Source organism: Stegodyphus dumicola, chromosome 1 (assembly GCF_044657685.1).
Source record: "Stegodyphus dumicola isolate Sdum_Otavi_A_Nest chromosome 1, ASM4465768v1".
In the NCBI taxonomy this organism is placed as follows: Eukaryota; Metazoa; Arthropoda; class Arachnida; order Araneae; family Eresidae; genus Stegodyphus; species Stegodyphus dumicola.
The window spans coordinates 272,274,107-272,295,482 of record NC_140768.1 but is presented as its reverse complement, the minus strand read 5'-3'; the positions used below and the strand labels follow the sequence as shown (position 1 = coordinate 272,295,482).

The following is a 21,376-nucleotide window of genomic DNA, read 5'->3' as shown; positions in this document are numbered from 1 at the left end:
TGTTTTTACAAAAAAGTCCTCATATTTGAAATCACTCATTTCATTTTCAATATCACTAAAATCGTCATTTGTTGGGGAAACATCATTTGAGAAAGGAAAATGAGGATGTTTAGAAACATTTCCCTCAATTTCTGAGTCATTTTCATGATCAGAATGTTCGATGACTTCCGATTCATTGACATCAGTTGCGTTATCCAAATTGTCGGAGTCTTCATCAACCGAGACTTCTTCTAAAACGCACAAATAATCTTCAGGAGGTACAATATTCTTTCTGTACATACTTGGAGGAGCGGCGTACTGCGTTCGCCTACGCGACATGTTCACAATAACTGTTTTTGGAAGGAAGTCGAAAACCAGACTGACCAGAAATACCAGGTGCATTGCACTCATGGAATCTTTCTAGGAGGATAGAGGAAGGGAGGAAGCTCAGGAAGAGGTTGTCTAAAAATTACAGCCCAAAAGATGGGATTGGCGTACTCTGTACACCGGCCCCTCCATTGCAGGGTTAAATAAATAAATAAACTGAAAGCTTTCAGATTTTACATTACATCCAAAGGGACAGTTTTTTAACCGTTTGTATGTTACCTTTATTTATATGTTCTTTGCACTTAAACCGTAAAATTCAATTCAACAGCAATATTGCAAAATAATTTTAAAATGAGCATATCTTTACAGTTTCTGATACACAGTCTCGCATACTGGAGATAAAAATTTCCCCCCACCGGGTGCAGCTTTGCCATTGCTTGCGTTGAAATCATCAAGTGTGTTAATAAAAAATTTATTGGAGTGTTACAAAGTATGAATCGATAATAAAACGAATTTAAAATTCCAAATTAGGGCTTACAAATGCCATATTTGGTGAAAGATTACATTATTCAAAATTTGATGGCTCTAGGTACCATTGTTTTATCACAACGCGAGAAACATACATACATTTGTGCAGATTCTTTGTGATTTAATTTCTTTAAATATAACACAGGGTGGTAATATTTGGTGGCAACAATTTGAAATGAAAAGTGAACTGATAGTTAATATTTTCAAAGAAAAATGCCAAAACGAAGTTCATAACCCTTCTGGGCTACAAACCTGGAAAACGTATCTTAAGATCTCCCTGCTTCAGTGCATTCATTTATTTAACAGTGCAAAGATTAAAGGTGCATTCATTTATTTAAAAAATGTCTTAAAAGCATATCTTAGAGTCTCCCTGCTTCAGTTCTAGTCATCCATTATATTATGAAAAGTTCTTCTATGTCCTTAACTACAGGATTTGAAATAGCCATACAAAAAATTTCTCCATTAAAAATATTTATATAATTTTTCATTATCATATTTTGTCATTTTATTTTCATTGATACCAATTTTAAATTATATCGGTTAGGTTATTTAACTTTTAAATATATTAAATATTTTCCGTATTTTCAATTTAATATTACTGGTTGCTTTCTATTTGGGTGCTTATATTATCATTTTTAGAAATTAAACCTTGGTAAAATTACTAATTGTTTTTCATAATAGCCTTAATGCATTACATCAATTACCAGTGACTGATGATAAACCTTTGCTCAAACTACTTCTGTCATCAATGACTGACAATGGATTTCTCATTCTGATGCATCTGACACCAGTAATCAACAGTTTAAGATTTAATAAATTATAACTTTGTATTACAAACAAAATATATTGTTACGTTTTTCTTTTCCTTCTGACATCAATTATTACGTTATTTTCTGATACCAATTGTTATGTTGTTTTCTTCCTTCACGCTCGCACGGAGTTCGCGTTGATTTGGAGTGAATTACGATGACAGTACTTGATGGAATATCGAAACACACTTTATTGGCCGGTATTAATCAGGACAGCTACAAAGTCACGTTTTACAGTCGTCGAAGATCTACTATACTCTCGCTGGAACCATAAGCGACACAGCCTTCAGGTTATCAGGCTATAAGGTGGAGACAGCTTCTACTGCAAAGCTCCAGAGTACAGCTCCCGACTCTGCTCGGTCGTTCTCGAAACTCCATGTACTCTTGAGACTCTCCACGCTACAACTCGTGCTGCTCTCGATGACTCACTATTTGGTACTGGCCGGCTCCCGACTCTGCTCGGTCGTTCTCGAAACTCCACGTACTCTTGAGACTCTCCACGCTACAACTCGTGCTGCACTCGATGACTCACTATTTGGTACTGGCCAGCTGTTAACTCGATCGTCTCTGCACAGACTAACTAGATGAGACACACTAGACGAGGCACACACTGACTCGTCTTCTCGATGAGGCTCAGGCACTCTCACACTGCGGACCCGCAGGGTTTATATAGCATTCGGCTGGTGTTCGAGAACATTCTGGGTTAAACCCGTAAGAATTTGTTTCAGAAGGTTCTCCATCCGTCCATGGCATATCGCCAATTTTGTCACCAAATGGGGGATTTCTCATCAAATGTGGCAACCCTGCCTTCCTTTGTCACTTTATGGCAACCCTAAAACTGCTTTGCGGGGAAGCCATCTTACCACGCCTTTACATTTCGTAACAATATTAATACTATACTGTGGGGAAAGGCAACGACCATAGTTGATAACACACATTTATTACTATTTACAAATATAGATTATATTAGGATTACAATTAATGAAGATGGTATACGAGCGATCGAGCGACGTCTGCTCTGCTCGCCAGTTAATCCTCGTCTTCTTCCGAAGGCGGGAAACACATGCTGACGCAATGCATACGTCACACAGTAGGAGATTAGGGAATATCATGACATAACGTTTCCCACATTCGGCCATCATGACCGGACAGGCGACCTCGCCTGAAGCAACATAGTATATCATCAAATTAAAAAAAATTATTATAATATAGTAACATAGGTATGAAAAAAAAAATCTGTAGATACAAAGCTGAGGATACTTACACAAATGGAGCAAAAAAAAAAAAAAAAAAAAAAAAGATTAAACACCACAGCAGTTAACTAAAAACAAAAAGAACATTAGTATGACAAAATGAATTAAAAAGTTGATATGAGGAAAAAAATATTAGAAAGTTCTCAGGTGTAATCTGTCCAAACTCAGGAGGACCTATAATGCTCACAGTTTAATAAAAATTCGCAATTTCGCGCATTGCGATAAAATATTGCAAAGAGCTTTCATTCGAGCGCATTTTTCTTCTTTCGAGTTGTTTATGAATTTCAATAGAAGTAATTTTATCGGAAAACTCATTAAGTAATACTGTTTTAAACATGTCGTATGAATTGAGATTCCGTTGTGAAAACAAAAAAGTTTTAGCAGTACCCACAACAAGTCTTTTCGCAAAAACTAATTTTTGCTGGTCGGTAAGATTTGGGAATAATTGGAAATTATCCTCTATCTAATCATCTAAAAAAGCACGGACTGAATAGGAATCATTGCCTGAAAAGTTTCTGCAAGTGTTTGAAAGATCTCTCAAAATAAACCATAAGTCATGACTCATCTCGGTGTTCTCCGTCATATAAACACCGGAGCGACTCGAATTCAAATTTATTACTTCCGCGTCAGAAGAAACAACGCAATTTGGGCTTGGCGCCGTGGAGGGAGGGGAAGGGGGAACAGAAGAACTTAGACCTACAGGCGTCGGTGCACTGTCGGTGTTTGAAATTAAGTGATCGTCATCGGATAAAAAACTAACATCTAGGGAATTGTGAAAATCTGTCAGATTAGTGAGCGCATGAAACATTTTTTCACATAAAACATCTTTATTAGTGGAAGCTTCCAAATGCAATAAATTCGCCACTGATATAAAATCTGATGAAGAGAAATCTTTTAATAGAAGTTCTTTATGTTTTGCCAAATCGAAACTGTCCGGGAACGCAGCAAAATTTCGCATTGCTTTCGCGAAGAATGATCAAAATTGGAATATCCGAGCACGGTATTAAATAATTTAATAACTCGTGTTGTGCCATATTTAAGAGAATTCGCTATCAATGGGATATCACCTAATTTTAGGGCCATAGTTCTTTAAACAGTAAAATAGGACAATATGAATATGAAATAGGGTATGTATGAATGAGAATTAAACAGTATAAACACAGCTTAAAATCGTAATACTAATAAATTATGAATGAATCAGGGAAAAATGGGCCTACCTAACTTTGGGGCAGTCCTTATAATCCAATATTTATCTTGGCCAATCCAATGTAATCCAAAATCGAATTTCGATTTAACGTCCAAAATCAGAAGAATGGACAAGTAGCATGTAACATCATTCACATATGTCGTCCAGGTTGAAGAATATTAAATCGTCATAAAGGCGCGTCTTCATTCACATACATCGTCTAGCTTGAAGAAGAATATTAAATCGTCATAAAGGCACGTCTTCATTCACATACGTCATCTAGCTTGAAGAAGAATATTAAATCGTCATAAAGGAACGTTTTGCCTTTGTTAGCTTTCTGAACGTCTTTAGTGATTGCTGGTGTCTAGGGTTCGATTATAACGCATGCACAAAAGGCACGGTCGAGCCCCCAAAATGTGGGAAAAGGCAACGACCATAGTTGATAACACACATTTATTACTATTTACAAATATAGATTATAATAGGATTACAATTAATGAAGATAGTATACGAGCGATCGAGCAACGTCTGCTCCGCTTGCCAGTTAATCCTCGTCTTCTTCCGAAGGCGGGAAACACATGCTGACGCAATGCATACGTCACACAGTAGGAGATTAGGGAATATCATGACATAACGTTTCCCACAATACTAGAAAAAATCTTCATATTATGTATATTAATAGAATAATTTACAGATTATTGTAATGAATTTTATTAAAATCTATTGTAAGGAGAGATGAGGTTTTTTTTTATTGCAGTTGTTGCAATAATTTGACTCTCGAATTGAATTTCTGAAATTTTCCTGAATTTTCTTCATTTTATAGCACCTCCCATACAAAAAGCTTTCTTCTCCCATGTGATTTAAGTTTGATGACATGGTTGCTCTTTAATGAACTGTTCACAAAACCTATCCATCACCTGTGTCATATTTTTGTTATGCTTCCATTCCATGTACCCACGCATTTGTTACTAAGTGCTCCTCAAAGGTCAAGTCACTGGTATCTGCCTTCGTTCATTAAGCACAGGAAGGCAAGACAATGAACTGGTTAATGTACAGACTTTATTCTCTTTCATGGGCAGTGATGTGACAGTTATGCAACAATCATGTTGAAATTTACATGAGGAGCACAATTGCCATATCAATGATCAGAATGTGAATCTTAAATATCTTATCATCTTACACTGTTACACACATTTAGTTTAGGTGTAAAGGGACTTTCTGGCTACACTGTAGATAGTCATAAGATGAAGGCATACTTTTTCTTTGAAATTTAGTTAATATATTTTCGGCATGTCATCAAATATTTGCAATGAAAACATAAAGGATCAATAAAAGTTCAAAAACTCCCCCGCTTTTTTTATCACTTTATTGTTTTGATGTAGCAGGCACACATTTGCTTTGTCCAATATAATCTTGTTTCATCCAATAAAATATCACATTGTTACTCAGTAATTTTAAGCTGATATTGTAACTAATGAAGATTAAGTAAAGTTAGAGAAATATTCGGATTTCAGTAGTCTAGAATTCTTGAAAGTGGAAAGTGAGAGTTTAATATGAAAAACTGAAACCTCCTCTAATGCAGTTATCAAGGAGCGAAGGCTAAGTAATGTACAGAATTTATATTAGTAATTACTTTTCAGGTTGCTCAGTATATTGGTGAATTATGCAGGTATCTTCTTGCTCAACCTGAAAATCCTCAAGAGAGGAATCACCAAGTTCGATTGATGTTTGGCAATGGATTACGTCCTCAAATTTGGAGAAAGTTTGTAGACAGATTTAACATAGCAAATATTGGAGAATTGTATGGATCTACAGAAGGAAATGCCAATGTCAGTAAGTATTCCCTTTATTGTTATTAAAGTTTATTTTAAGCTTTTCAAGGTTTTTTATATTACTGATTTTAAAAATACAATATATATCATTTACTCTTAATTGCCTAATATGAATTTATAATTGCATACCATTTTTTGTTTAGTAACTGTCAGGCTTTTTACAGTTCACCTAGAGCCAGCTTTTAAGAGATGCTATTATTCAGAAGTAATTTAATATTTTTATTTCCTAGTCAATATTGATAACAAAATAGGAGCAGTTGGTTTTATGTCCAGAATAATTCCAACAATATATCCTGTCAGCCTTATAAAAGTTGAACCCAGTACTGGAGAACCCATAAGAGATGAAAAAGGCTTATGTATACGATGTGAACCAGGTAATGAATTTTTACATAATTATTTATCAAAAGTGTATTTAATCTTAAACAAAGAGTAACTGAAGTGTTCAGTAAGCATTCTGTACAAATGTCTGAAAGTAGATGATTTTTTTGGGGGGGTAGGGATCATGTTTAAGTATAGTTGTTGTAGGAGCACTACTGTAGAAAATATAATTCTGAAAATCTGGGTAAGTTTATCAAAGATAAATTAAGATATATTTTGTTTAAAGTCATCAAAATATTTCTTACTATACATGCATTCATTCGTATCAGTGTATTAATGAATTTGTTCTTGTTACATACTATTTCTACATTATTACAAAGATATTTTTTCACTGGAATTATTCGTACCTTATTATTTATTTAGATTTTTAAGTGTATAAAATTCTTATAAATCTTGTGTAAGTAGTAAAAGTATTAAATAAAATATAATGTAGATAATTTTTCATTTGATAGCAATATAGAAAAGTTAGGAATGAAAAGATAGTAATTACACTGATAAATGCATGAATATTTTTGAAACTGTTATGTTGTTTTAAAAAAATACTTAAAAAAATAAATGAGAGTAAAATATAACATTATAACTTAAATAAATTTTAAAATTTTTTCCTATTGTTTTACCTTATGTTATTTTGTGAGCAAATGAAAACTGTAACCTTAGTAATGTAAGCAACTGAACTGCAACCTTAATAATGAATGGTTATATAATCAAAATTCAGGATATATGTTAAAAAAATACGAAGAATTTTATATGATCAGCTGTTATCATTAGAGGCAAAATACCTGTTTTACATCACTAAAGAGTCATGTTCTAAAAATAAAAAGTTATGCATTTTTTTTTGTTATGTTATTGTTATATGTTACTCAATATGTTAGTTATGCATTTTTTTTTAACTGATCACTTTTTCTCGAGCTGTTATAGAAGAAATTTTTCAGTGTCTATTCTTGAGCTATGTTTTGTCTATGATATTTTTTCCCCATCCTTTGATTTCTGTTTCTCTTTTATATCTCTATTTTCTTAATATCTTCATAGAATATTTCTCATCCATAAAGAGGGCTATTTCAACTCTTCACTTTTATTTCAGAAATGACTACATGATATGCATGGCAGTCAAAAGCCCTAGTAATAAGCCCAGTTTTATAAGTATATAAAAGACTAGTTTATTGTCAAAACCTTCATCTTGTAGTCAATATTTATATATTAATAGCCTTGCCAACTGTCTTGATAGATTTATAATTTAAATAATTTGAAAGTTAATAATTTTATGGTGTGTGTTGTGTATGGGTGTGTGAGATACCTTCTGTATTATAAATAGATCATATGTGTTTATATTTTATATAATTATATTATTCTATATAATTTTTATAACTGCATAACTCTGTTCTTTCTACCAAGCTAAATAACTATTATTTACATCCCTGATACTGTATTTGTAATCTTTGTCTCTGCTCTTTCTTTTATTCAAAATAAGTGTAATTTTCTAATTTATTTTGGTGGCCACATCATTCAAAATGAGAATGATGATGATAATATGAATAATTATTATAAAGTTTCACTTAAAATTTTCATAGTTATTAAAAGTAATAACATAAATGATAATGAAATTATATTTTGCATCATAAGATCTTACTCTTTGTAATTTATAGTGCTGTATTAAAAATAGACCGACAACCCTATATTTTATATTAAATATAAGGTGTTTATTTTGTGCTACCGTTTTATAAGAACTGAATTTGTAACCTATCTAAGGCATGGACAGGATCAGAGAAGATAAACTAAAAATAAGCTAAAACTGAATTCCAAAATTTATTTAATTGTGAGCTTGCCAACAGAAAATAAGTAATGTATTTTATGGCATTGAATTATTTTTATTATATTATCATCAAAACCTGATATTTTTTATAGATGAAATTGTTTCTTTAAAACTAAAATGTCTTTCTTTTTTGGGGGGACAGCCTCTTTTTTGATATGAAAATTTTAATTTAATTGTAATATTTATGTAATTTAAATTTTAAAACTAAAAATATCATAAAATGGAGCGTAAAGAAATTCATATTGCTGTGGAAATTTATTTTTATTGTAACTGTGTGAAGGAGGTGTGATACAAAGTGATACACAAACAAAAAGTATTAAGTATTTAAAAAGTAGTATTTGTTTAAATTGGGTTTTAGTTTTTAGTTAAGGGTTTTAATTATCCTGATAATTAAAGTTTATCTTACTTGTAATTGTTAAATCTGTTGAAAACTGCAAGTTTTGCATTCTTAAGAGACAGAATTAATTTCTTTACAAATAATGCAATATTTAAAAAATAAATAAATAATAAACTTCATTTTGATTCTATTCTGTATCACGTATTTCATTTATTTCATAGTTTTTACTTTTGATTAATGAAAAATAAGAATATTCTTCTCTTAATGGAAAAACTTGTGAAAAATGTGTTACATATATATATATATATATATATATATATATATATATATATAAACAATTTTGTGTGTTATATATAAAATTATTATGCTTTCAGGTGAACCAGGTGAATTTGTTGGTAAAATAATTGTAACAGATCCATTAAGACAGTTTGATGGATATGTTAATAAGTCTGCAACCAAGAAGAAAATTGTAAAAGATTGTTTCCAAAAGGGAGATATGGCTTTCCTGTCAGGTAATAATTTTTTGATGAGCATATATGCTTTATTTTGTATGTAATTTTATACTGTGGGCAATTGTAGTTTCATATCATTCGCATTTTCACTATGATTAAACAAACTTTTTAAGACGAATGTTCTGATGATAAAGATCTGTATAAAATGTGGAATAAATATCTGTTTCCAATATATGAGAGTTATGGGAATACTATGTAATGAAATGGTAAGTATAAGTGTATTAACATATTTTCCCACAGACCATTATTTAAACAAAAACAGTCACCAAGTAGTGTAATTCAGTGTCCGTAATGTATAAGCATGATGTGACGACACACTTTGAATTTAATATTGGGTAACACAACCATCATTCTAATGTCAAAACTACCAAGTGCAAACTGTTTTATTATGATTTTGCCATTTAAAATTCAATTTAATCAAAAAATCATATATCTGCAGTTATATCAGGTTATTTAAGTACAATAGAAGACATTCATTTAATTGCATTTTTATTATTATATTTTAGTAATAATGGAAGTTTAATAAATTATTAATCAACAATACAAAAATACTTGCATTATTTTAGCAGGTCAAAGATATTCAGATATTGTTAGAAGTAGCTTAGTTTAAACCAAATCATGTATTCTGCGATTTTTTAATTTTTTGTTTAAGAATGATGAAAATTTCTTTTACATGTGTGTGTATCATGTATATCAAGGCCAGATTAAGAACTTCAAAGGCCCTAAGCACTTAAAAGATTCTAGTATCTCCACATATGTTTACACTAGTTATTTTCTTCATTCCTTCTCTCTCTTCATTTTAGTTGCATTCCGTGCTAACATTGGTAATGGGAAATTTTTTGGTGCCCCCTTTCCTTGATGCTTTAAGCACTATTCCTTAATGGTTAGTTCAGCTCTGATATATATACAAAAATGTAACCCATTTAAATGCATGTTACATGTACTATTTTGTAAATAATTTTAGAAATATTTTAACACAGAAAACTACCTTTTTATAATATATGTTTGTAACTGATAATAATAAAATTTTCAAAATTTTTTAAATATTAGTATTTCTATTTTGCTCATGATGTAGTCCTTTTTCCCATAATTGATGCACCATATATAAAATATCAATAATACAATCTCACTAATCAGAAGAATATATATTTAAAAGTATTTTGAGTTATCTTTCATATTCAGATTGAAGGGGAATTTATTCGTTTAGGGAGTTAAAATATTAAAAGAATTTCATTTTCTTTAAATTTAATAAAATATTCTTTTTTTAATTCACATTTATTTTTCTATGTGCTATATCTGTAACTTGTATCTATTGACTAAATAAGGAGTAATCTTTGTCTTCAAATTTCTATTGAAATGATTGGTGCAAGTTTGATGGGATTTTTGCCAACTTTCTTGCTCAGTGAGAAAGTATGTAAGTGCCAAAACGTTTCATTTGAAATAATTATTTTATAAATAAGAAAATATTTTTTTCCAAATTGCTCAAATGCATTTGTTGGGAATGTCTCATTCGTCATTTAGTCATATCCTCATCAAGAATGTTATTCAGGGGGTATTGCAGGGTTAGGCTGGTACTCCACCTACTAGAAGGACACAAGGAACTGATTGATACAATTGATTGATTGATTGATACAATGGATACAATTGAGCCTTATGCAGGAAATAAGCCTTTTGTTACTAGTTAACTTCTGCTAACCATCATACCTTCCATAGCAACCAAAAACAATTAATCGAACCATTTTTAGTTTCTCTTAATGTAGCTGACTTAGTTTATGCAAATTGTTTTATGAGAGCATAGGTGTCCTCACAGTGGGAGTTGATTGAGTAAATTGCTTGAACCAAAAATTCACTTTGTATCATTAATTTCTGTTCACATTTTAAATAACTTAATGTATGTGCATTTTTATCTCCAAAGGTGATATGTTGATGATGGATGAGGATGGTTATTTGTATTTTGTGGACCGAACTGGTGATACCTTCCGCTGGCGTGGTGAGAATGTATCAACAATGGAAGTTGAGGGAGTTATAAGTAATATTCTTGGTCTAACTGATTCTGTTGTATATGGTGTAATTGTTCCAGGTAAAAACATTTATTAGTAAAATTTATATTGTTGCCTTCTTATTTAAATTGTTTTAGCTTTTTGCTTGCTGCATTGTCAATTCCTAGTTAATTGGGATTAGATTAATAAGGGCTACCTTAAAAAAATTAAGTATATCTGTTATCTGTTAATGGTAAAATTAGTATCCCAAACATCAGTGTAAAGCAAAATTGTGTATGGAATATAAAAAAAAGGTTGAAAGAAAGGAGTGGGATAACAAGAGGGATAGGAGATGTCATATTACACTGGTCATCAAAATGAAAGGTTAATTAGAAAAAATATACTCACTAAGTTAATGCTGCAACTAGTGCCTAATTTGTAAATATTTATGTTACTTAAATACGACTGAACACAAAATTGCACTTCCGTTTATACGTTAACACTGGATATATGCAAATTTTGGTGATTTACAATGTGGTTTGTAATGAATGCATGTTGGAATTCCGATCTGTATGTTGTTTAAGGTGAATGTAGCTTTTGAGAGTGATCAGGATTCAGTAGTTATGGCTCAAGGGCATTATTTAAGTGAAAGTCAAAAGTGGTGAATAATTGGTAGAATTGAGGAAGGTCGAACACAAATGGAGGTCACCCAAGATTTGAATATACCTCAAAATGTCATATCAAGAATTTGGGGCCACTTTTTAAGCAGGTGACGAAGAGCAACAGCTGCATCAGAAGACTTTTTTTTTTTTTTTTTGTTGTTGTTGTTGGCTTAAAGAAACCATGAAGCGACTACAAGAGATTTGATTTTAGACCTTCAGGTTACCACAGGAACTCGAATTAGCCTTTCTACTTCTTCACAAAGGTTTAATGAGGTTGGACTGTATGCAAGAAAACCAATGATTTATGTCGCACTCAATCGAGCTTCCAGAGTAACGTGTTTAAACTGATATTGTTTGGATCATGCGAATGGAGCCAAAACAACTGGGCCCAAGTATTGTCCAGATATAGTCTGAACAGTAGTTCTAGACGTGTTTTGATCTGGAGAATGGAATAACATGCAACTTGCATGCCCTTGTCCGTGAAATATCCCGTTTCTGTGACCACGGTTTAATGCTTTTGGGAGGAATCGTGACAAATAGCCACACAAGCTGCATAACTTTTAAGGAGGTCCTTTAACCGTTTGCAGATATGGAGCGAGGTATTGGAATCTCAAATTAGACTGTGTAGAGCTGTTGTTTGCCCAGAGTTTTTGCTAATTGATGACAATACTCAGCCTCATCAAGCATATGTGGTGTCAGAATACTTGCAAACAGAAGATATCACTCGAATGCATTGTCCAGCTTACTTACCCTATCCAGCATGTGAATTGAATCTGATTGAGCATGTGTAGAATGCCTTAGGGTGCCAAATTTCAGTGAGCAAATTCCTCCGCAACCCTTCAGGGGCTGAGAAATGCACATTTAGAAGAGTGGTGTGGAATTCCACAAGATTTAATCAACACTGTGGTACAGTTAATGAAATCAGGATCTAAGGTATGTGAAGTGACATCAGTTTCTGTAATTATCCTTTAATTTTGATGACCAGTGTAATTGTTTTTATCTGTAAGAGCATATAATTTAATTGTACGTAATTCCAGAATATGTAAACATTAAAAGGTGGAAAAAGTTCTGACAGGCATTTTTACACAAGTTTAAACTGAATAGTATTGTTCATATTTTCTTATGAATATTGTTCTTTATGCCATTTACAAACCAGTTTCTTCATTTCTAAATGATGCTTATTTTCCCATTTGTTTTCAGTATCGCTTTTTTGTTTTGAACAGTAATTTAATTTGTGTAACCAAATAAATTTATTCTTCTGATTAAAATGCTAAAAAATACAAGTGAATTATTAATAAAAAATTTCTGTTAAATATTGCATGTGTCATCTTTTTTAAGTGTTCTAGTGTTCTCAAAATAATCATGAATTTGAGCTCACTGGGGAAATTTTGCCCAGTATTATGATGATGACAATGATAATTCTATGCCATCTAAATGCTACCAATCAAAATAGTTAGTTCCAGTTTCTGAAGATGATTCTCATGTGCATAGCAGCTAAACTCGCACAAATAAAATAACATTTCATTTACATTTGTTTGTTCTAAAACTTAAATGCATTTTTAATCATCCACAAGTAGTTAGATCAGTGTTTATCAAACATTTTTCTCTTATCTTACTCTAGTGTGCATTTTGGTTATGCCCTCAGCTTTTTCTACATGCATGTATGTATAGTGCAATTTCTTTAAATAGACTGAAAAAAAGTGATTTATTTCACATTTTTTTTTTTCCTTTTTGCCAGAAATTAGTAATACAAATAATAAATAGTAGCATTTTAGTGATTTTTTTAGTAAATATTTTACATAAAGTTTTATGATTATAGTATAGTAAGAGTAATTTGTGATTACTCTTACTATACTGTAATCATAAAACTTTATGTAATAATGCAAATCCATTAGCATTAATGTAGTAAAAATATTTTCATATATAATTAATGAGGTGGATGAGCTTAGTGAAGAATTAATTTTACGAGTGCTGTTTATTAACAAAGGTTTTAAAATATCATGTTCAGCAATTTTTAAAATATTTCTTCATTTTACCTTTTATTAGTGTACAGCACTAAAAATCTGTTACCATGTTTGAAAAACTCTCTAGTCTTCATTATGTTTGCTGATTAATGTATAGATATGCACAAATAATCTGAAAGTTGTCCTGCAAAATTGTAATTAACATTTATGTGTCATGTAAAAAGTCTTCATGAGTTTAAATGAGTGGTATACAGTGTACTTCTTAACTCAGGATTAAAATGAAATTCTAATAAAATTATAAAATTTTCCCGTTTCCTTCGTAATATTCTACTTCTCCCCTTTTTTGTCATTCTCTGTCACACTTTATGGCACTGAGCAAACATCAAGCAAAGTTATGATAACCATTGAATTCAAACCTATTTTGACCATTTGTACGGTCTGCTCATTTCAGAACCACAGATTAAATTCTGCAGTTTTGACCAGTATAGTATTATAATGTTAAAAATAAAGAGAGGTATTATCTTTTGTCAACTGGCAACAACTGTAATTTGATTGAACTGAAAATAGTGCCTTTTTAGCTAGTTTTAACTGATAAGTGATTTTTCTCTGATGTGTTAAAAAAATATTGGTAGTATTATTCTCGAATCTGAGTAATCAGGTATCAGACAATTTCATAATTTATTAGTCTTTCTGTGGCTGGTTTTTCTCTAAAATATCTGAAATGGCATAATTTTACCCAAAAATTTAGCACTTCATATAGCAACTTATTTAGTAATATACATAGGGTGTTTTAAAAAATTGCACAACTAAATATATCTTAAATGATTGACCATAAGTTTTCTGTATTGATAAGTTTACCATAAATACATAAAATAAAAAATTTTGATTTATACAAAAAATAGTAATGTCCATCAATGGTCTGTTGATCACCATATAAGGTGTAATATATAATCATAATCTTATCATATAATCATGACCTATAGATAATCATAATCTTAACTGTTTTAACTGTGCATGTTTTGTTTTTGTAAAATTTTATGTTCTAACTTGAATATATTATTAAAAAGCATAATGCTTATTGTGGTGATATCTACTGTGCTTAGAAATCTGATGAATTTTTTCCTTCGTATGATCTGCTCTTCAGTCAGTTTTATAGTTTTCATATTTATATATACTTTTTTTTCATTTTTTTTTCAGATGTTGAAGGTCGAGCTGGCATGGCTGCCATTTGTGATCCTGAAAATTCAGTTGATTTGAAGCACCTGCTGAATGAACTTACTAAGGTTCTGCCTTCATATGCTGTTCCTCAATTCATAAGAATATGTGATAAACTGGAATCTACAGGTTAGTGTTAAACTTAAACCCTTCACCGGTTTCAAGATTAAGCAATTCTTTCTTCCCAAATACACACACTACCTGTCAGTTGTAAATTTGTTATGTTAGCTGTATTTACACACTGTAGGACAAATGTGACATTTAAAGTAGGTTTTTCTTTGTTTTTTTAAATATTTGTTTAAGAAATTTAAAGCAATTTATCTTTCCTGGATTTAAGTGCATTTTTCTAAATTTGATATGCATTATTGTTCATAATGATTGAATAGATGTTTCAGATGAAAATGTTTTTTAGAAAATACTGGCTGCAAGCAAAAAGGTTTTCTGTTTGCTTCGTTTGATTTCATTTAGTTATTACTCATCATCAGGTTTTGCTGACTATGATAATTCATCCACTATCTGCTGAAACCACTTGATTCCAGCATTAGCATTTCCAATGAATTCATTGAGAATTTAATAGTTTCTTGCTTTTGGAGGGACTGTAGTGTGCTTGATGTTTTGCTGTTTCACCCCTGGACTTCTAGGTTATTAAAACTTATCATTATGAAGCTTTTTTTCTTGTTTGTTTTGGTGATAAGTTTTATGCATTGTATTCATGTCATCTTAACCAGGAACTCTACATGATCTTAAATGCATGATAAAGGATATGCAGGATTAAGAAAAGCAAGACTTATTATTAATTATCTTGATAAACATGTCACACAAAATATTTTGATTAAAACAGTTTCATTTTGTTTCATGTGTTGATTGTCATTTTATGTTTAAAAAAATAAATAAATTTGAAATCGGTTAATCATTTTAAATTATTTAAAATACTCATGTACAGTTATGCTTCACACAATGAATCTCTCTCATAGTCAATAATGTTTGTTAATGGGCTGAAAAATGTCCCAACCTGACTTTGCGTTATGAACCACTTATTAATAATGGTGCATATTACTAACATGCTAAAACAAATTTAGTTATGCATGTAATATATGTGTTTAGGTAGTGCATAAGTACAAAGGGTTTGTTCTGCATGTTAAGCAAAGGCAGAGTCCCAAGCCAATAAAAAGAATTGCAAGCTCTTTTCAAACAGAAGCATGCATAAGCATGGGAAGAGAGTTATACTGGTAAGGAGGAAAAGAACACAATGGTCTTACTTACTGTAACCGTCAGCGATGAACTAGTCAGAGATTGGCTTGGCAGCACAGACATGATAAAAGCTTGTCTGTGCTTGGCAACACAGACACGTTCCAAGATCTAAATTAAGGTGAACAGTTGCAAATGTATTCATTAACAATGCCGTACACTACTATAAGATCATCACAAAGGAGAGAGAAAAAATAACCACTTTAAACAGCTTTTTTGAACCTCTTAAAAAATAATGCAGATGTGGTAGAAGTTTGAAACAACTGAATTTTGAACTTTTAATAGAAGATTGGGAACATACTAATTTAAACCAAACTGAAAAATTGTGAGATTAAGAACACATATGAATGTACATGAATTTTTTTTTTTTTTTTTTTTTTTTTTTTTTTTTTTTTTTTTACAATTAAAAATAAATTGCCAGCACTGCTGGCATTTTATTGCCTGTTTTTTTTTTTTTTTTTTGGGGGGGGGAGAATTTGGAACAGATAAAAATTTATAGTAAATAATGGGAAATATCATTTTGTACAATTATTTATTTGTATAACAAATTATATCCTAGAATACAAATCATTAATTATGAGGTAATACTGTATTTTAATAATATTGATATCCATATAATTATAAGAAATGAATATTATTTAAAATTTCTCTTTTACAGGCACATTTAAGTTAAAGAAAGTGGATCTCCAGAAGGAAGGATTTGATCCTTCTATAGTGAAAGACCCATTGTATTACTTGAACAAAAAGCTTAATGCCTATGTAAAGTTAGATACTGAAGTATACTCAGATATTTGCAGTGGGCGAATTCGTATATGAAATACCCTATGCAATTAGTTTCACCTATTGTAAAGTATTTTGAGCAATTAATGTATAAAGGGAAATACTTTTGTTGCCAGTTAAAAAAAGCATATGTTGGCACAATTACTGAAGATTTGACTGTGAAAAAGGAGTCGGACATTTTATATAGAATTTCAAGTGATATATTTATTTTAAATAGTCCTTATATATTTTTTTTAATTTAAAGTCATAGATTTCAGCTATTAATACTAGCAATGTCATTTTTTGTATGTGTGAACATAATATTCAAGCGGCATGTTGATAATTTGCGAATTTGTTTTCCTGTATGAAATAGAAACTGTTTAGGTTTAGCTTTAATTTATTAGTTTAGGTCTATTTTTAAAATTCTCAGACATACCACACTTCCTGAATTCCATGTAATTAATTTTTACCTTATTTATTTACATATTTGTTTTAAATCTCAAAAATCTCCTGTAACATTTGTATGATGATAAAGTCTTTTGTGCATGATATTGATTAAATTTTGAAAATTTATGATAAAAATGTGAAAGTACTTGTTTCATTAATTTGCTAATACTTAATCATAAATCTGTAAAAAAAAAATTGTTTGTTTGATATTGATATATGAAAACGGTGCACATTTTTACATTTTCATGTTAAAGCACTGATTAGCTTACTCAGTATTAAATTTTTCCTAGTGCCTTGTAGTATTTTAACCCCCCTTTCTAGGGGACCAAATTATTGGATGCTTTAAAAATTTTAAACTTTATCTCATGAGCAGTTTCTTTCAATGTTATATGAGTTTCATTAGGTATAAATGATTAACGACATTCGCTTATATAGTTTAGTATATTCATTTAATTCTTGGAGATGTTGAATACATGGAGCTAATATACTAACAGTTTTTATATTTCATGTATTTATTTAGTATTCTTTTAACTTGATGCCCATGTAAATCAGAGGGATTACTAAATATATTTAAATTCATATTGAGCTTTTGTTCTAAATTTATGCTATTATCTTGTTTGCAGAGTAATTTTGGATATGCTTATCAAATTTATGCAGATCATATATAAATTAAAATGAAACTAAACTTCGAATTATTGTTGACTGTTGCCATCACAAATAAAAAAAATCTTCTGAAGCCTAATGCAGATTCTAAAGCCTAATGCTGTTATATATTTTGAAACTTATGCAATTGTTACTGCAGTGTTTTCTCTCAATGTTTTAATATTTGGAAATTTATTTATCTGTGCCTTTTTGAATGTAAATGCAGGTTTGAATGCATTCCAATATGTTTTGAATGCAGTATTTTGGTTAGAGAATCTATTTTTAGGAAGGTGAATTTTTAAAGCTTATTCTTATGAGAAAATGTATTTTATAATCAAAAAATACCAAAGCAATTCTGTGGAAAGTTCTTTTGCACAATTCTCTTTTCAGTACTATTTTGCTTAACTATTTTGATGCCTTTTTTGGGCTACTGTAATGATTTCATATTGTTTTATATTGTGCGTCTTCAGCATTAAATGTTTCTAATTGATTCAGCAGCATAAATTAATATAATCTTTATTCAAAAACATAAATTTATGTACATTGATTTTAACATGAGTATATATTCTAAACAATTTACAAGTATTTTATACATTCATTTATGTACAGTTCATATAGTACCACATAGATCAATTGTTCATTTTTGCATGTAAAAACTTCATACATATGCTGGACAATAAATATTTAATGCAGTAATTGTCTATACTGTATTTTATTTGTGTACTGAATATTTCTTGTTAGACTTCTCTTGATTTGAATACAATTTAAATAAATCACAGTGAAAAGTAGAAATTTTTTTCTTAAGAACTGTATTGCTTTTAAAACTCTTTATTGTCATTAAACTTTCAGATTAAATTTGAAAGTATCCTAGGCTTTATTGAATTGCAAACACTGGCGTGTAAAAAATAAAAATATTTTATTTCTGGCCACAGCAAAATATTGCTTTCATCAGGTTTGTTAATTAAAATTGAAAGATATTTATCTTATATTTTCTCAAATGGCAACAGACAATGTTGCCCCGTGAGAGATAAAAATGTTTTATTTTGAACAATTTTATCTCTGCTCACTTTCAAATAGTTGAGTTTGTTAATTAAAAATTCAGTAGTTTTACAAAATATGAAATAATAAAACATATTCAAAATTCGAGCTTCCACGTGGAGGATTACCCTATTCTAATTTTGATGGCTCTTAACAGTTTTTTCATAGTGAGGGAATCTACATTGAAGCATATAGATTCTTCATTATTTGATTTTTCTAAAAATAGTATATTACAATATTTGGCGGCAACAGTCTGAAAAGTGATTGGCTGTTTATGGTGAACCAACACAAAATCCGATTTCAACCAATAGCCCCTTTTGCATTAATAATTAATGATAGTTACACATATATTTTGAAGAGCATATTCAGACTAACTGAAAAGATCATCGAATTGACTTCTGAAATACATAGGTCACTCTGATATTTTTGAAATACATGCAGACTATAAGGGGCAGAAAACAAAATAACGGTTAGATTTGAAAATATGAACTATTTTACCCTAGGAGACTGTTTATTATTGACCAATCGCTAGAAGTTTTAGTGTATAATAAAGATTAGGCAGAAGAAAAAATGGAGTTGAGACAAGAACATTATCATGTTATGATTTTGTTGTTGTTCATTCATTTATTGAACATTCATGTTATGCTTGCGAGATTAAATTAAAAAAAATATTAGTTCAAATTAGCATTTGGAAATGAAGGTCCATCTCGTGCTACTGTATTCAAATGGTCTATAGAATTTCACAAAGGTTGTAACTGTCTTCAGGTTGAAGAAACACAGGAATGCTGCTGCCAGCAGTAATCCTGGATAATGTGTCTGCCATATGGAAAATGTTAATCGTTGATAGTCGCTGCATCTACCAAATGATACAGAAGGAACTTAACATTGGATCCACTGCTGTAATTAAAATTATTCATGAAGAATTGTATAGGAAAAAAACTAGTTTCCGATCATTTAACTGACAGCACCACAATGAAAAGTGTATCAAAATCAGTAAAGAAACCCCTTAAATTACTTAAAGATGCCACCACATTATTTCTAAAATCATAACTGGTGGTGAAACATACATACCATTTTTTGATGTTCCAACATGTCAAGAAAAGTATGTGTCTTTGAAAATGATTTCATGCCCACAAGTTGTGGGGGAAAAAAAAAATGCCATGAGAAAAAAAAATAACAATAATGTATACCGTTTTATTCACAAGTACAGGACTAGTCATCAGCAGACAGTCACAGCTAACGGTACACCACTATCTTTCAAAAATTTTTCAAGACGTGAATGTTAGGACTTTCACCACAACAATGCATCTTCTCATTGAGTAAGATTGACAGTAGAGTTTTTGGAACAAAAATGCATCAAAGTGATAAAACATCCACCCTATTTCATCCGATCTAGCTATGTGGGACTCTTAGCTATTTTTTAATGTAAAAAAGAACTTACATGGACATTGTTTTCATTCAGAAGATGAGATTGATAAGGCTATAAATGCATTTTTTCATTGATTTCAAGAAATAAATGGCTTGAGTCATTTAATTTTTGGAAAATTTGCCTAGAGTAATTTGTCTTTCCTTGATTCTGGAGAAGACTACTTTGAACATTCCTAAAATTTTGTCAGTATAACTTCAAAAACCTATGTCTATCTTAGAAATTTCAGAATGACCCGTATGAAATGAAAATTAATGGAACTTCTGTTGGAAAAATATGAAGCTGAACGGCAAAATTTTTTTTCCGTAAGTGCCATAGCATGCCTGAGAAGCACCAAAACCTTTATTGATCAGTAATTTGATTTCCTACTGGCAGTATGTAGTTGTGTTTCTTTTTATATTACCAGTTTTCTGAAAAAGTGATGTAAAGTATACTAAGTTAATATGTATACAGATATCCAATTAATAATATTTAATTTGATTCATTATGCTTACTTATTAAATACTGAATTTGACTAATACTTACAAGCAAGGTCAACCTTAAACTCTCAATTATTTTGAAAAAGAAATATACACGGATCTATTGATCAAGAAATTCATTCCAATAATAAAATTAGCTGTTAATATTCTACAGCTGAGTAGTTAAAAAATTAAGATTTGGCAATACTTCATTATTTTGTAACTTTCAAAATTTAATTTTAAAAATTTAAGAGTCATTAAGTTGATCAACTTTTGTAAAATAATAAATGAAGAGATAACAAGTAAAAGAGATATAGTTTCTTCATTTATAATTTTAATTAAGTTTATATTAAATATAGTTAGCAACATAAAATGGAAAGTTTAAACAGAGCTGTGAAAAATTAGGTCAAGACAAAATAAATTCTGGAATCATTTTACAGTAGAAAGATTCCATATTATAGTCATTTTAGCATGATGCAGACAGGACACATTTTACTTGATAATATATACACTGACTACAGACTAAATATAAAGCACAGATGGGATGCAGGAGAAAATTACCAAAAACAATCTATTGGAAATAACGA

At 30.5% G+C, this 21,376-nt stretch overlaps 1 protein-coding gene across 5 annotated transcripts in view; it reads left to right on the top strand.

Moving 5' to 3' along the window:
- Fatp1 (Fatty acid transport protein 1) overlaps positions 1 to 18,563 on the top strand; it is a 210,023-nt gene extending 191,460 nt beyond the window's left edge. For all 5 annotated transcript variants that reach the window (XM_085806918.1, XM_085806927.1, XM_085806913.1 and 2 more), the window contains exons 7-12: positions 5,723 to 5,915; positions 6,145 to 6,288; positions 8,814 to 8,951; positions 10,867 to 11,031; positions 14,754 to 14,900; positions 16,678 to 18,563. In XM_085806918.1, the coding sequence (XP_085663044.1) occupies positions 5,723 to 5,915; positions 6,145 to 6,288; positions 8,814 to 8,951; positions 10,867 to 11,031; positions 14,754 to 14,900; positions 16,678 to 16,835 (945 nt within the window). In that variant the 3' untranslated portion in view covers positions 16,836 to 18,563. The remainder of the gene's footprint in view (positions 1 to 5,722; positions 5,916 to 6,144; positions 6,289 to 8,813; positions 8,952 to 10,866; positions 11,032 to 14,753; positions 14,901 to 16,677) is intronic.
- The last annotated feature ends 2,813 nt before the right edge of the window (positions 18,564 to 21,376 follow it).